Source organism: Amblyomma americanum, chromosome 1 (assembly GCF_052857255.1).
Source record: "Amblyomma americanum isolate KBUSLIRL-KWMA chromosome 1, ASM5285725v1, whole genome shotgun sequence".
NCBI classification, from domain to species: Eukaryota; Metazoa; Arthropoda; class Arachnida; order Ixodida; family Ixodidae; genus Amblyomma; species Amblyomma americanum.
This window is the reverse complement of record NC_135497.1, coordinates 419,652,571-419,667,360: the sequence shown is the minus strand read 5'-3', so window position 1 is coordinate 419,667,360 and position 14,790 is coordinate 419,652,571. Positions and strand designations below refer to the sequence as shown.

The 14,790-nt window shown below is 45.7% G+C and overlaps 1 protein-coding gene across 1 annotated transcript in view; it reads right to left on the bottom strand.

The window, feature by feature from the left end:
* Positions 1–636: 636 nt before the first annotated feature.
* The window catches only part of LOC144124585 (putative transporter YutK), an 82,308-nt gene continuing 68,154 nt past the window's right edge, over positions 637–14,790 (bottom strand). The window contains exons 7-10 of the mRNA XM_077657366.1: positions 13,610–13,737; positions 4,558–4,726; positions 1,411–1,563; positions 637–651 (exon numbers count right to left, since the gene is read on the bottom strand). Coding sequence (XP_077513492.1) covers positions 637–651; positions 1,411–1,563; positions 4,558–4,726; positions 13,610–13,737 — 465 coding nt within the window. The remainder of the gene's footprint in view (positions 652–1,410; positions 1,564–4,557; positions 4,727–13,609; positions 13,738–14,790) is intronic.

The window sequence follows — 14,790 nt, the reverse complement described above, 5'->3', positions numbered from 1 at the left end:
CATTCATAATGCTGGTCTGACATGATCGGCGAATTTGTGCCAAGTTTTGGAGCCGCCTGAATCTGAAATTTGGATCCTGGTAAAACAATCCGATAGGCTTTCTGAGATAATTAGATCAGTGATATACATCATGTATGATTAGGCTTCCAAAAAGAACTAAATATAGTAACGTCTGTGCCGGCATCAGTTACGTAGAACGCGCTTGTGAGTGAAACAAAAGCATTAGTACAGAAGTTTAGTGAACGAAGTAAAAATAGTATCGCCCAGTCTGCGAGTGGTACGCATACTTTAGGGAGGGCGAAGAAAAATAAATAAAAGCAAAGTGACCCTCCCGCACCGTGTAGGGTTCATTGATGCACATACAATAGGATGTTGTAGAAAAAGAAAAAAAAACGATAGTGCCCTGCCGGCACCGCCGATTGGCATAACGGGTTTGACGGTATGCAGTCGGCAATTCTCGCACAGCTGGTTTAGGAACGGTCGCACCGAAACCGAAGCATATAGCCGGAAAAAGCCACTCTCTCTGGATGCGACGCCGTAATTGCCCCGCATCTTGTTCAATGGTCTCTCATTTGCGATCGAACACCGATGAAAAATGCGGTCTAGCAATACCTCCTGGCTGGCTCGGTGCATCATTCAGTCATTAGAACACTGTGTGAGAAATAAAAGACGGTAACTGACAAAACGTCAGTGCATACATAAGGCAAATGCTTTTCTTATTTGGACGCAGTATACCCTGAAAAGTTCCCAGAATATGAGTAAAAAGTACTAGATATACCCTCTTGAGGGCTTTTAGTTGCACCTTGTTTGTTGCCTTCGTTTCTGTTCTGCCGTACTTGCAATTTTTCCGAGATTTTATTGAAGATTGTGCGGTAAGAGCGATTGCGGTTACAAGTGCAGGAGGGTCTTCTCATCATGCGACCAAGGGGTACGCAATTTGAGTTTTGAAGAGACATCAAGCACTCACGAACCTAGCAGATAGGCTACGCCGAAAACATCTACTCTCTTGAGAGTTGCATTTTTGTGGCGATAGCCATACTAGAATTCACTGCAAGAAAGCGGCTTTTCCGTTGGAGTTTAAGTAGAAGGTCGCAACGAAAAACTGCTGTGCTCGCCATTGCAAATGTCGCTTGCTTCTTACTTTTTCTTATTTTGGCGAAGAATATTTTTCACATTGTTTTGATAGTTTTGCTCTAAAATTAGATAATTACGTTGCGACACGGGCGCCTAACACAATGTGTTATTAGTCACAAAAGATATTTACTTCGACATACATGCAACATCGCAATTTCTTCCCTTCTCAGCGTTCGGCTTCCATAAAGAATGGCTGATTTCATGCTGAGTGTTTCTGAATGCAACGCTACGTACTACTACATCCTGTGAAATAGATGACCACTTGCAGCTCCTTACCCCTATTACTTCTGCGTGCTTCTTGAGGTAGGTGGCCGCGTCAGGTTCGCTCAGCAAAAGCTTGAGTGACATCACTCGCGACACCACCTTGGTGTGATTCCACGGTAGCCCGAAGACGCATGCAAGAGGTCTGAACATGGTGCCCACAGCCGCCTGCATATGACAGCGGACAATATCGGATAGGCGCATGGAGCGCGACGAGATAGAGACGGGACGAAACGGATCACTGCGATCGTTTGGCATCGAGTGTGTGGCAGTGCTTGCGGTGTCTTACACAAATGAACGGCTGGAGGGACATCGCGATTGAGAATACGTCAGGTAAGCCAGGAGAGCCTGGGATTTTTACTTAACCTATCGTTGATTCTTCGCTCAGAGCCACAGAATGCGACGCGTATGATACTAGAGAGCACATGCGAAGCAGGCGCGGTGGGTGAAGTCTGGAGTTTCTGTTGCCTTTTGACACTTGAAAACAAAACCAATGAAGATATTTGCGCACGGAAGAAAATGCTATTATATGGTAGAATGACAGAATAAAATTCCTTCAAGAATCTTGTTAATCTCTAGATTATAAGTAATGCTTTTTATTGCATGCTACAATCGATATTCTGTGAAACAATAAGTCCGTTTTCGACTTGAGTCCTGTATTCCTGGGCACTGAAGGAACACTGTGTCAGTAGAACAAGTATTATACTTGCGGTGCCCTGGGGTACGGCGTCATCTGTGCCGAGAAAAGGCACTGCGTTGGCACAGAAAGAATGGCGAGGTTTAATAAGTATGCACTGCCAACACTACAATGATATGTGCGCACCTTCCGCACTTGAGTACAATCTGCTATGCAGGCAGGCACTCAGAAAAATCCGATTTTAGACCTCGTAGTAATGATCCTGTAGCTCTCTTAGAGCTTTAAGCACAATCACCAGGGTGCTCTTTGCTCTTCAGACCTTCAGAGTAAGCCCGTACAGTCTTCACAATCAGAAGCGGCTTTATTTAGAGCATGAACATGATTACATCAACAGCTATGCAACAAGAAGCGGGAACAAGAGGCGTAGACCCGTGACGGTGAAATTCAGATTGACGTTTCCTGCAGGTATCATATCAGTGAATGAGGAGATACTAGACCAACACCTATCTGTAACGTAAGCATATGCTGTAGCGCTGCTCTAGCCGGCAGGGGTGAAACACTTAAGGCTACGCCTCATAATATTACAATCGTGCTCCTTTGTTGTGTGTTGTGTGTTGGGTTTTATGGCACATAGGCGGCTAAGGCCATCATGCACCAAACGCCGTGCTTCTTTGATACGACCCCCCTTAGTATTGGCGATTCGAACTATGGGTAATTTTCGTGGGGACCAAGCTTTTTCATTTTTTTACGTCTCATTATTATGGAAACTCTTTGTCCGGACAACAGATTGTGTGGAAATATAGGATGTCCATAGGGGTTCATGTATTTTGCGGGTTAATATGGAGAGCGGGAAGGCGAAAATGAAGAAATGACCTAACCAGGTATTTCTTTTCCTTAATTTTGAGTCAAGGGCACTAACAAAATGCAGCGGAAAAGAACAAAAGCTTGAGTGAGAACATTTTTTTTTTAGTTTTTATTCTTTATATGGCCAAGGTGCCTGGTCGACGAGAGTTACTATATTGGCCGTATTGCAGGAATGGCAGTGAAGTAAACTCTCTCTACAGCTTGTGCTACGATGAAAACCACATTGAAGAGCTGATAACGAAGTACAGATAGCACAAGCGGTTCGTGGGAAAAGAAAATTCGTAGTAAGAGATGCGACACCATCCTGTGAGACGCCGTCACGTGTTTTATGAATGTCTAGGCGCTTCAAACTGCAATTCACTGTTTTAAAGATAATGACGACTAATGTAATGGACATGGGAGCTCCGAAACTTTTGTCTAATTTCCCCTTCACGGCCAACCACTGCACAGAACTGGATCTTAATAATGTGCGCTTTCCTGAACACTTTTCTGTCTTCGATATTCGTTATTATGGATGGCTCGCTTTATGCACTTTGTTGCTCCGGTACCAATGTGTCCATATTAACGAGGCACGACTGCACGTGTAAGCAGAAGCCTTCAAAGCAATTTTCTGATTTCGCATTGCACCCATGACGCCGTACCTTCTTAAGGAAAAGCGAATCACAGCTTAAAGCAGTATGTGAAAATATGAAGCATAACTTCAAAGGCGGTATATTTTAACATGGCGAATAAGTGCGCAAGGCAGTCTCCCCCATTGAGGATACTGGGCTGGATCGCATCACTAACACATGCAAAAAACACTTGGCGGAAAGATTTTTGTTTGACTGTGTACGCACGGAGGTGGTTTCTCGTTAGAAGTTGGGGAGCACTTTGAAGAAGCAAGAGTGTGACAAAGTGTGCAACGGCATTTATATGCATTTATATTTTTAAGCGTCACAATAACTGTGTGTTCAGATGCGGGACATGTGCCCAAATGCTCTCTATAACCTGGATGTTTCTCCGAATAGCGCACAAGCTTCTCATTGAGTCAGACATGCTGCAGCGTGCGCTTTATTTGTCCACTAATATAGTCACTCTAACTAGACAGCATACACAGCTGCACATGAAACACGAATTATCAAACGCCATGGAGAGTGAACAAATGCAAACCGCGCACTGTAGCCGACGATGGCGCAGACGATACCCCCAGCCGCTTTCGGCGTCCACGAGCGTGACCTACATTTGCAAACATGGTTTTGGTCTTTATGAGCAGCCATAAGCCACACAGGCATTTCGCTGAGTCACTGTTTAAAGTACGACACTTTTCTGCCTTCGTCGAGGCTGGAAGCCGCCCAAAATGTTTCCAAAAAAGCGGCCGTGCTACTGTTCTCTTAGTATATTTCGGAATGTCGAGCACAGAAGTTTTGAAGACCGCATCTGGTGGTGAGGAAGAAGAAATAATACGTGATGCATGATTCACGTGATGAAAGGCATTATATAGGTGGCCGCAATTCCTGAGCTTTGAGCAAAATAAAAATGTCATAACCTGCTTTCTATGATGTTTAACCGCTCACGCCGATATGTGTTGCTCCAACTTCGGAGACTCATAATGTTTCAAGGAGCATCTCTGACAGCAGCAGTGTGCATGAAGTAATAACACTGACGAACAAAGAAAAACTTACGTCGGCACCGATTGGCTCCACGCCTGCGCTGTCAGCAATCCAGCTGATGATCGTGCCTGCGGCCGCGTGGAACGTCACAGACGCGATCAGGCAGCCGGACATGCTTGCAGCCAGCGTCAAGCATACCATAAGCTCGCTGCTCAATGTTTCCACGCACCAAAAGGGCTGCCTGCGGCCGCGACAAAAACCACAACAGATGTTTTTCTGCGAAACGTTTGCGCAAGAGTAACCAGGCGCGCAGTGCTGGGGGCCAGATCCCACTGCGGTTCCGTCCGGGAACCAGTTCCTTTCGCCTCCTCTCATTGGCCGTCCGTCGTCACGTCCGGCGTGACGAAAAACTTCCGGAGGCGGCTCCGCGTTTTTCGATTACGTCACAGGGCGTGGCCACGGCGCCGAAAGGAACCGTTTCGCCGGCCGGCACAAGAACCGCGGCGAGTAGGTCCGTTTCGCGGGAACCGCTGTTGCACGCTTGTAAACAAACATGGCGGCGCCCATGACCCCGTATCTTTTCGCGGCTCTTTGCAGCCGCACTGGGCAGAGAAGGCCCAGAAACAGGGAAGATGCCTTCGATCTGCCGGAGTAAGGTTTCCGCCGCCATTTCAGGATGAGTAAGGCGCTGGTGCGTAGGCTGTGTGCTGATCTTGAGGGCGAAATCGGGGCAAGGGGGCCGACCGGACTGCCGACAGAAGCGAAAGTTCTCTGTGCGATTCGGTTTTTTGCAACCGGGAGCTTTCAGACTTCTGTCGGCAGTGAACTGACCATCCAACTCTCGCAATCCTCAATGAGCCGCTGCATCAGCGCAGTAGCGCTAGCTATAACTCGGGACGTAGGTAAGCGAAAAGGGTGGGTAACCTTTCCGTCCATGCCAGCGGAAAAGCAGCAGGCAGCGGCAGAATTTTTGCACCGCGGCAAATTCCTGGTGTTGTTGGCTGCATCGATGGAACCCTCGTTGCCATCAGTCAGCCCAAAGGCCTCAGCCCTGGTGAAACGCAGGCATTCATGACCAGAAAGGGCTACTATGCACTAAATTAACACGATGTTGGTAAGAACTACAAGTGTGTCCACTCGTTAAAACAAAATCATAATTCGCGAATTTCAGCCGCCTGTGTGAATTTCGTGCATTTGTATGCTTAAATTTTAATGCACTCAAAATCGGAGTGAGGAAACGTCATTTAAATTGTCGGGTAACCTGTTAACGATACTTATGAGAAACAAATTCTGCCGAGGTTTCCGCTTTATTTTTTTAATATACTGCATTCTGCATCGCAATACGGTTATTGTGGCCCTACATGAAAACAGTTAAAATTGATATATATAACAGCGATACTCGACAAGGCAACATATAAATGGCATCATTTATTATTAGAATTATTTCTGGCGTCAAAACATGCGACCCTTTCACGAGCCACAGGTGTTCCTCCATGAACTCTACAAGCAGAGTACGCTGTCGCGGCGAAACATGGGGCCCAAGAGGCCGGCGAGTCGCTGCTTCTGCCATGTTCAATTAACCATGTTCAATGTACCTTCCTGAGATTTTTTATTATTTTGTATTATTATTTTTTTTTCATGTTTTGTTGCCATGTATTGTTACAATAGGCATTTCTTCATTTAGTCGTGTCAAAACGACTGTTCTTCTGACATGCTTTTTGTTGTTAAATGTTTGTCAAGTGCCACCTGTCGTTTTCATATAGGGGGGCGGGGACCAGTCAAGCTGCGGTTGCAGCTTTTAGCCCCGCCTCCCTCCATCTTTTTTTTTGATGGAAAATAAAGTTTATCTTATCTTATCTTGTCAGAAACGGAACCAAAGGCACACGAAACTTCAACGCGCGCCAAAAAGCGCATGTTTTCCCAGACGGCACTGCGCGCGCGGCGTATGCGACACCATCTACCTACAGAAAAGAGAAACATGGACCAAAAGAAACGTCAAAATAGTTTTTTACTGCGCTCTCTTGCACGTGCTGCGACTTCTTATCAAATATGTACTACAATTTATTTGTACTATTCGATTTCTTATTAAAACAACCTATTTTTTAGTGTACGGCCCCCGAAAAAGTCAGGCAGTCGTGGGCCGGGCTCCCGCGAGGTCGGGCGCTCGCCGATTGGCCGTTGACTTCCCCTTCTTTCTCCTCCCGTACTTCGCTGCCGTCATTTTGACGTGACTCCGAAAAGGAACGGTTCGGGGACGGAACCGAACTGGAATCATGCCCGTGATGTGATCTAGGCTAATTTCGACAATTTCAGGGAACAAGGAATACATTAAAGGAAACAATAGATTAATAATAGGCCGGAGTATTTCACCATGAGGCTGAGGGACAACAGTAAAATCTGGATCCGGCTCGGGCAGGCTAAAATGTCTGGATGGAAATAGTCTCCATGATTTTAGACACACGTTCAACGTTGTACGCGGGTTTGACGTTTGTAAACAAACTTGGGTGCTGATGATAATCCTAATGGGCCCGGCTTTTGAAAAGGTTTCCGCCGGTGCAGGGGACGTGTGTTGCGCTGGTTTTGGTAAGGCAGAGCAGCACTTGAAGCATTCCGCGCAGTGTTTGATAAAGCGCCGGTGCAGGTGACGGGCCACCTCTCTTTCAAACAAGTGTCCTGAGGCTAAATGGCAGTGTTTCCAGTGGTAAGTACGTTCGACAGAACTGTGTTAACCCTTGACTGCCATAACTTATGCCACATGACAAGTTCGCGAAATAAATTTTAAGGAGCAAGTGTTAAGATAGGTCGATAGGCGATTGTTCTGCACAAAAAAAAATGTCATTTTTTTCAAGACCAGGGCTTTATTTGAATTGCTAAGCTCGGAAGGTCGGACTTATGGACTATTTGGTAGAAAAAAAATTGACTTGGATTTCAATTTTCAGCATCTTTTATTACGCGATGATGTCACCAAAGGTGAGTCAGCCGCTTTGCCATCGCCACTCATTCTAGAACATCCTCTATACGAAGCAATGGCATTGTGGTTAAAGAGGATTTCTAGACATGAAAAACGCGACCTTGTTTTCCATTCTGGTGTCGCTACAGTGCGCTGTCGCTTAACGCAACCAACTAAATGCATAATGAAGCTGCTTTCAAGATAGGTAAATGCAGGACATCTGTCCCGCTACTGGTCTTAATTCTTGCAACTTGTGGACGTGAGAGTTGCGAATTTTTATACTTAAACCAAGGCTCAGCTGAAATTCATTTCATCTATTCGACAAGTTCTATTACACGCATCAAATCTGGAGGAATAACACAAAACATTTTGCACCACGTGCGCTTGCTTTACAGCCAGGCTACAAACACTCCGCAAATGAAATCATAAGTTAAAACAGAATAGTTTGATGGAAGTTGCCTGTCTGGTTTGGGTTTGTCTTAGAGGCTGCACACCGCACTACCTCCTGTCATCTCCGAAGAAGGAATCAAACCGGTTGCGAAACGTCGGGTTTCCAAACCTTAGCTTAAAGGTAATCTCCCTCCCCCTTACCCCTGCCACCCCCTCCCTTTGCCTGTAAAGTATATTTCGTTGTCACAGATTACGATCCCGGCTAAAAAGAAATGTAAGCTAGTAATTTGCAGCAACGGCGCGTATTTTTTGTGATAATTCAGTTTAACAGGTAACACGGTATTCTAGGGCTAGGTATTCTAGGGGTGGCAACTCCGGACATTTTTCGAACATTACAAGTTGGTAGTCATATCACACTTCTTGGAGCCCCCTCTTTTTCCCACAACAAACTGCTGGAGTTTTGAATGGGGTGCCTCAATGCCTGTACGTCCGCTAGTTTTGAAGGTATAGCAGCGCCGCTTAATGGCGGCCAAGGAAAGAAAATTGGCCTGCCTTGCGGCAAGATATTGAAAGCAAGCGGCGTCCATATGGCCGTGCATAGTCCTCCGTCTTGAAACGTCGTCAGCCTCACTTCTACTGCGTTTGTTTCCAGTGCATGGATCTACCGTCTTCAGAGCCGTACGAAGCTAAGCTGTGGTGCCGTGAATAGGGGCAGTCCGGGCACTGGAGAGAAAAATAGCTCGCGCTATGCTGGTTGGTCCGGCGTGCTCAAAGCTGATAGATATCGTGAGCAACCAGGTCCCTGCACGTGTTCATCCACAGGCGTGAGAGAAACTGTGCATTAGAGTGCTCTGTTCAGCAATTGCGCATGTAAAAACTGCACGTCAGGCAACAAACTTCGAGGAGTTCTCAGCAAATCACAGTTCACTTGAAACTGAATACCTTACTGCAAACAATAATTCATTGTCAAGCCGAAATAATAAGAGGCCTAATTTAGAGTATATTCACAAATCGTTCACATCCGCCATTGTAGCATTCCGACTGTTAAGAATCGCAGAAGCAACTAAAGGTAGCCGCGTTCTTTAGCTGTCAGTGCACCAGTTTAAAGAACGCCGAATGGGCGAATTTGATGCAATGCACCCCCTCCTACAACGGCGAGTGTAGACGCAAGAGTTACAAGTGCATAATCAAGTTAATGGGCAGAGAAATGACGAGGAGGCTCGCGACCTTTCGCTAAAGCATACATTGTAGCGACGAACACCGGAGCTCCTGCCGCAGCGCGTTTCCAACGTTGTTACGCTCTCAGATTCGTCCTTAGGTGCCGATTTTCAATTGCTAAGGGCATAGGTGGACTTTATATTTCTCAACATTGTGTGCGTGTGTGACTGTTTAGCGATATGCAGAAAGCAAAACCAGCGTAGGACACACAAAAAAAAGTAAGGGGTATTTGCGGTCAACGGAGGCCCAAGCATGGCCGCCAGAAAGTATGAGCGCAAGAGCACGATTGTTTTCTCCTTAAACTGATTATTTGCGTTGTCTCTCACTGTTGAGACTTCGTTATTGAAGACCTCTTCTCTGTGTTTAGGGGCCCGAACTTAGCCCACATGTAAAGGTTTCCTAGAGCTCCACTTTTGAAACTCGCGTGGCTAGTGACTGGCAGCGCGCTTAGATTCGCCTTCGATTAATGCAAGTTATGTAAATGCTTAGCCTTGGATAATTTTTAGCATTTTCCACTGTGCTAGCCCTGAAAACTTTTTCAGTACCCTAAATTTGTTGTAATATCCGTAGCGCAATGCAACCAAAGCCTGTGGCTCCATACCAGATGCATTCATTCTAAACCAGACGGAGGGGGGGGGGGGGGGGGCTTTGTACTTCCAAGCAGCGTCTGTCCTGCCAACACCTGGCATGATTAACCTGAATAATGTGGACTTAAAGAGGCTGCGAAACACTGCTTGAACGGATCCCGGCTACATTTCAGATGGATTCTTTATGTCACACAGATGCTGACTCAAAAAGAATTACAGGAATCGATGGATAGGAACGGGAGTTATTCAATATAGAAGTTTAAAAATACAAGCAAACAAAATGGTGCCCTCAACTCTATTTTCGCTCAGCTTCCCCTTTCCATTTCACTCTCCCTACGTCGAAACGAGGCGGAATCAATCAAAACAGCCTATCTGAGCACGTCGCGGAAGTCTGCACACCATGGTTGCCTAATCGCTGCAACTCTTTTTTGTTAAGGCTGGTAGCGCCGTTTTCATGGTTACAACAACGTGAACGCCCATCTGACCCAACGATGCTTTAACGTCACGTCGACGGTGCAGAATGGAACACTGATCACTTTCGTTCTCTTAGTTATGGATTCCAACTCGAGCGCGAGATACAGCGACGAAGTGACGGCCACCACATCACGCTAGATACACATAGCAAGGCGCGGACCGCTACTGGTTACCGCCTACCATGGCCCGCCGCTAGGAACGCGCTGATTGGTCATGGCGAGCAAGGTGCGCGCGCTGTTGACTGAAGAGCGGAGCTATCTGGCGCCGCCACCCGGTAATCCTCCACAAGTTGAAGACGCGCGCTGCTAACTGTGAAACGAATGGCTTTTTTCTTTACATCCTTTTTTTGGGACCAAAACTAACGCTGGTAGAGTGCAATGGCTTGATCGGATCGATTCCGCAAATCCGATCTCAGATACATAGAGGGCAGCCATAAAAGCTGTGTGCTAGGCCTTAGGATGTGTACAGAGAGGCGCAAAGTCCTTCGATGAGAAGAATAGCCAGAGCCTCTGGTGGTGTATTTTTGCTTTACTGGCTTTACAGCGCTCTTATTTAAGACAAAAAAGTTGGTTTACTCCATGTAATATAAAACGCAAAACTTGACAAAACATATCTCTATTTATTAACAAGATCTGAAGTATATTTACCGTTTGTCCTACCATCAAGTACCGCCCAGTGATGTCATATCCACTGCAGAATACCGCCACTGCATTTTGACACCGTCGGCGCCATGAATTTGTTTTTGCGAGCTAATAAAAATATTAAGAACAGGAGCATACGCGGTACGACCGATGCTAATAGCATCACTATAACTCGTTATATGCAACCAAATAGCAAAACAATGCACTTATTATGTGTTTCGGGGCCACTTTAACAGTGATCGTAACTTTATTTCTCTAGAAGAGTGGCTTCAACTGCACCCGTGGACAGCGCACGAACTATATACTCATTCTGTGCAATGCGCACTTTAGTAGTGCAGGTGCCGCTCATTATGCTCAAGGGACATAAAGCGATAGACCTATTCTCAAAAGACGTTATAGCACATTTTACAACGAGGGCTGATTCTGCGACCCCCGCCCCCCAGACACACGCGAATGTTTGTCGAAGAACACGTGACACATGACCGTGCCATCCGTGGACGCTCGGGTGGTGCTCGCACTCTCCCGTGATCACGTGACCACGAGTATCTGTTCCCCGGTGTCAGGCGGCCACCCTGTGTACACAGCCTGCACCTCGTGCATTGTGCAAGCTAGGTTCGTTGGGACACGCGGTCGTAAGACGCCGCCAAACAATTCAAACCGACTCCCGGGTGTTCGGTGAGTTATAAGTATACTAATAAGGAAAAGCGAGGTAGCGTTCATAGTGAGTGGACACTTGGAGCATACTCTGAAGAAAGAAGGGATTAAGGGAGAAGTGAAAAGAGAACCGATGTAAAATGTTCATGCTTACTCTACCTGAGTCTAATGGACACGACTTATGCAATAAGGTGTAAAGGGTGGTGAACTTTTTTATAAATTAAAGCGCTAATAGACGACGGTTATTTCGCCTATTGGTGGCCTTCTACCTTGGGTGTCCGGCTCGTCAGCGGGAGGTTGGTGGTTCGAATCTCAACCACGTATACTCGCCGGCGAAAAAATGGGTACAGCCTAGCGCGATTTCAAGTTTAACACGTTTGTTCTGGCTGAAAAACAACAAGAAATTTCTCCTGCCGTGACGGTTCCCTAGGAATCCTTCTGCAAGCTGAGCAGATGTATTAGTTGAAGCTTTATCGAGAAAGTAAGCAAACTTAGATACTACTTTATTCCGAGTTGTTTAAGCATGAAGTGATCACCTCGAAATCGCGTTAGATTTTAAAGGCGTCCTTCCGCTCGGCGCTAGGCATTCTCAGAGGCGTGCGCTTGCCGGAGGCTCCGCAAACAACGCTGCGCCCTTTCGGGAGAAAACCCTGTTTTGAACAGCTCAGCCTGCAAACGTGGTTCGTGTCGCCGAGTCTATAAGTGCGCATTCAAGTTCTTTCGTGCGCCGATAGATGAACTAGTGCATGAGGCTCTCCAAGCTTTAACCAATCCTTGCTAGAAAGAGGTAGTGATTTTTTTCTTTCTGGACATTGCAAGTGAGCTTTATTATCGACATTCGAAGGTAATACGCAACAGACAGCTTCAGCTGTGCGTACGCAACGGCTTAGCGTACACAAGGAGTTTGCGCGGACGGTAGTGCGCATGCGCAGAATGGAAGCGCAAGCCCTGCGTCTTGCGTACGTGCGCTAGCCAGCGGACTTTGGGTTGCGGCGCTTGCGTGGTTGCGTGGTTAGCGTTCACAAGATGGCGGCGCCCTACTCGCGCGCTTCGGAATAAACACATGTCTCCGCTAGATTCTCCAACGTAATAGCTCGCTCAAATGGTAGCGGCTCGCTTTTATTTCGCCTACTTTTGCCTACACGTAGCGGTATAAGCGATAACTAGCCCCTTCTTATCACATAATTTGGCGATTTTCAAGTTCCTAGGCCTAACTAAATGCAGCGTGTTTCCCTGGTAGCAACGACACCTGAAAAAGCAGTTTTCTAGCTTTTAGTCAATTCTTACATTTTCTTCGGTTTGCATAGTTTTTCTTTTAAGAACAAAAAAGGCTCGCAATGCACTCACCCTAGTTATCAGTAACTACGGATGAAAATTTCTTCAACTGAGCGTTGATGTGCTTTTACGTCTTGTCACTAAATGGCGCTTATGTTTACGCGTGCGCCTGAGGGACGCTACGGCACGGGAACTAAGAGCGTCATGTTTACACTATTCACAGCGTACGCAACGCAGTAAGAGATGCGTACGCAAGCTTCCTGCGTACACAGCTAAAACTGTCTATTACCAAAGGATATATGCCGCGGAAGTTATAACTGTTGTGCTCCGAAAATTTGGCATATTGGGATTATGGCCGAGAATTACTCGCCCTTGATGCGCTCTGCCATTTATTTGTTGACATTTATTTATTTGCTTATGCAATACTGCTCAAGCTGTGATGCTGTACGCAGGAGGGGCAGGCATGAAGTACAGACACAAGTAATAGATGCTAAAAACAAACCAAGGGACAAATAGACTGCGTCCGCAAATCGGCACAAACAACCGAGGAAATGCCCGCGCTGATTGTCAAAATAGTATAACAAAATGGTGAAACATTTAAGTCACACGTGGGTAAGTTCAAACCTGTTACAACTCAAGGCTTTCAACGAATGATTCAGTAGTTCAGCTTTCCACAGCACTGGCTGGCAGCCCATTCCACTCACGTGTTGTATTCGGAAAGAATGAGTTTGAGAATGTGTTTGTATGACCGAAATAATCTTTTAACTTTTTATTGCTGTGTGGTCGTGTGGTTCGCCTGCACACTGGCTGAATGTACACGATTTTGCTGATACCAGGTTTATCGCAAGTTTATGCCCCTGTAGATAGGCCTAGTAAACAAGGCCAACGCACCACCCATCATTTTCCACTATAAGACTTTCAAAACCAGTGCTCACGAATTGTCGATGCTGAAGCCACCAGTCTTCACTTTGACCTTGTCTACTTCAGGGATGACGAGCTTGCTCATGCAGACACAACCCAAGGAACCAAGGATCGCGCTAGTCATGATGTCATTCAATGAAACCTGCACGAGAACGGGCAATCTCGTGGCACAAAAAAAAATGTATCGGATACCTTTGTAGCAGCGCAGCAAAGCTGTGGTGCTCACATGTGAACAATGTGTTGCATCACTCCCGGATATGCCCATAGAGCGATTTTGAGTCTAACTTACGCCAAACAAGCCTTGACACATTTCAAAAACAGTGACGTATTCAACGAAATTATTCACCCACATCTATGCCAGGAGTTCTAGAACTCGTCTTGACCGAGCAGGCAACAATATAAATGGCCGATAGCTTCACAATGTTTTGGCAACCCTGTCTCTTGTCCTCTGCTACATTTTTAGAGCAAAATACTTTGTTCGTAGGGCGGTCATTTCGCGCCAAACGTCCCTGACGTTGCGCTTGACCATCTCCAATTTGTTCAAAAAATTCATGGAAACTTAATTTAATATGCGTAATCAAATCCTGAAATATTTTTGCCGAAAAAAAATTATTTGTGGGGTGAGGGAAGTTTGAATATTTAGAAAAGGCGACAAACCAGGCACTGCTCAAAATTTAATTTAAAAAATTCAAATTTATAGAAAACACTTCGGAATTTTTGCAGTGAAATTTGCACAGATTCTGGCTTTCGATAAATTCGGAGCATGCAGCTTTATACAGAACAAATGTTTTTAAAAATCAAAAAATTATGAAAATGCGCCGTTTTTTCTATTTTAAATATCATCTTTCTCTGAAAAATTTTGAAATAGCCGTTTTGTTTCTGTAGATGTCTAGAACCTATAACAAATGTTAGAGGTGATGAAACTATGTACATCGAGGTAAAAAAAATAAATTTGCAAAAATTTTGTTTTGAGCCAAATACACTCGTTAATTTCTTCCAGAGGTGGTCTAAGTAAAAATACGAAAGATAGCGGGTTGCATAGAACAGATCATTGCCTTTCATTTCTGACATTTTTATACAGTAACTTTTTGTGTAGAGTGATAACAGAATTTTCGAAGTTGAGCTCTCGCGCCGCAAGTTGCATAGTCTCTTAAGTTAACGCCTCTTCACCGCAGAACCCAGCACCTGGAATGGC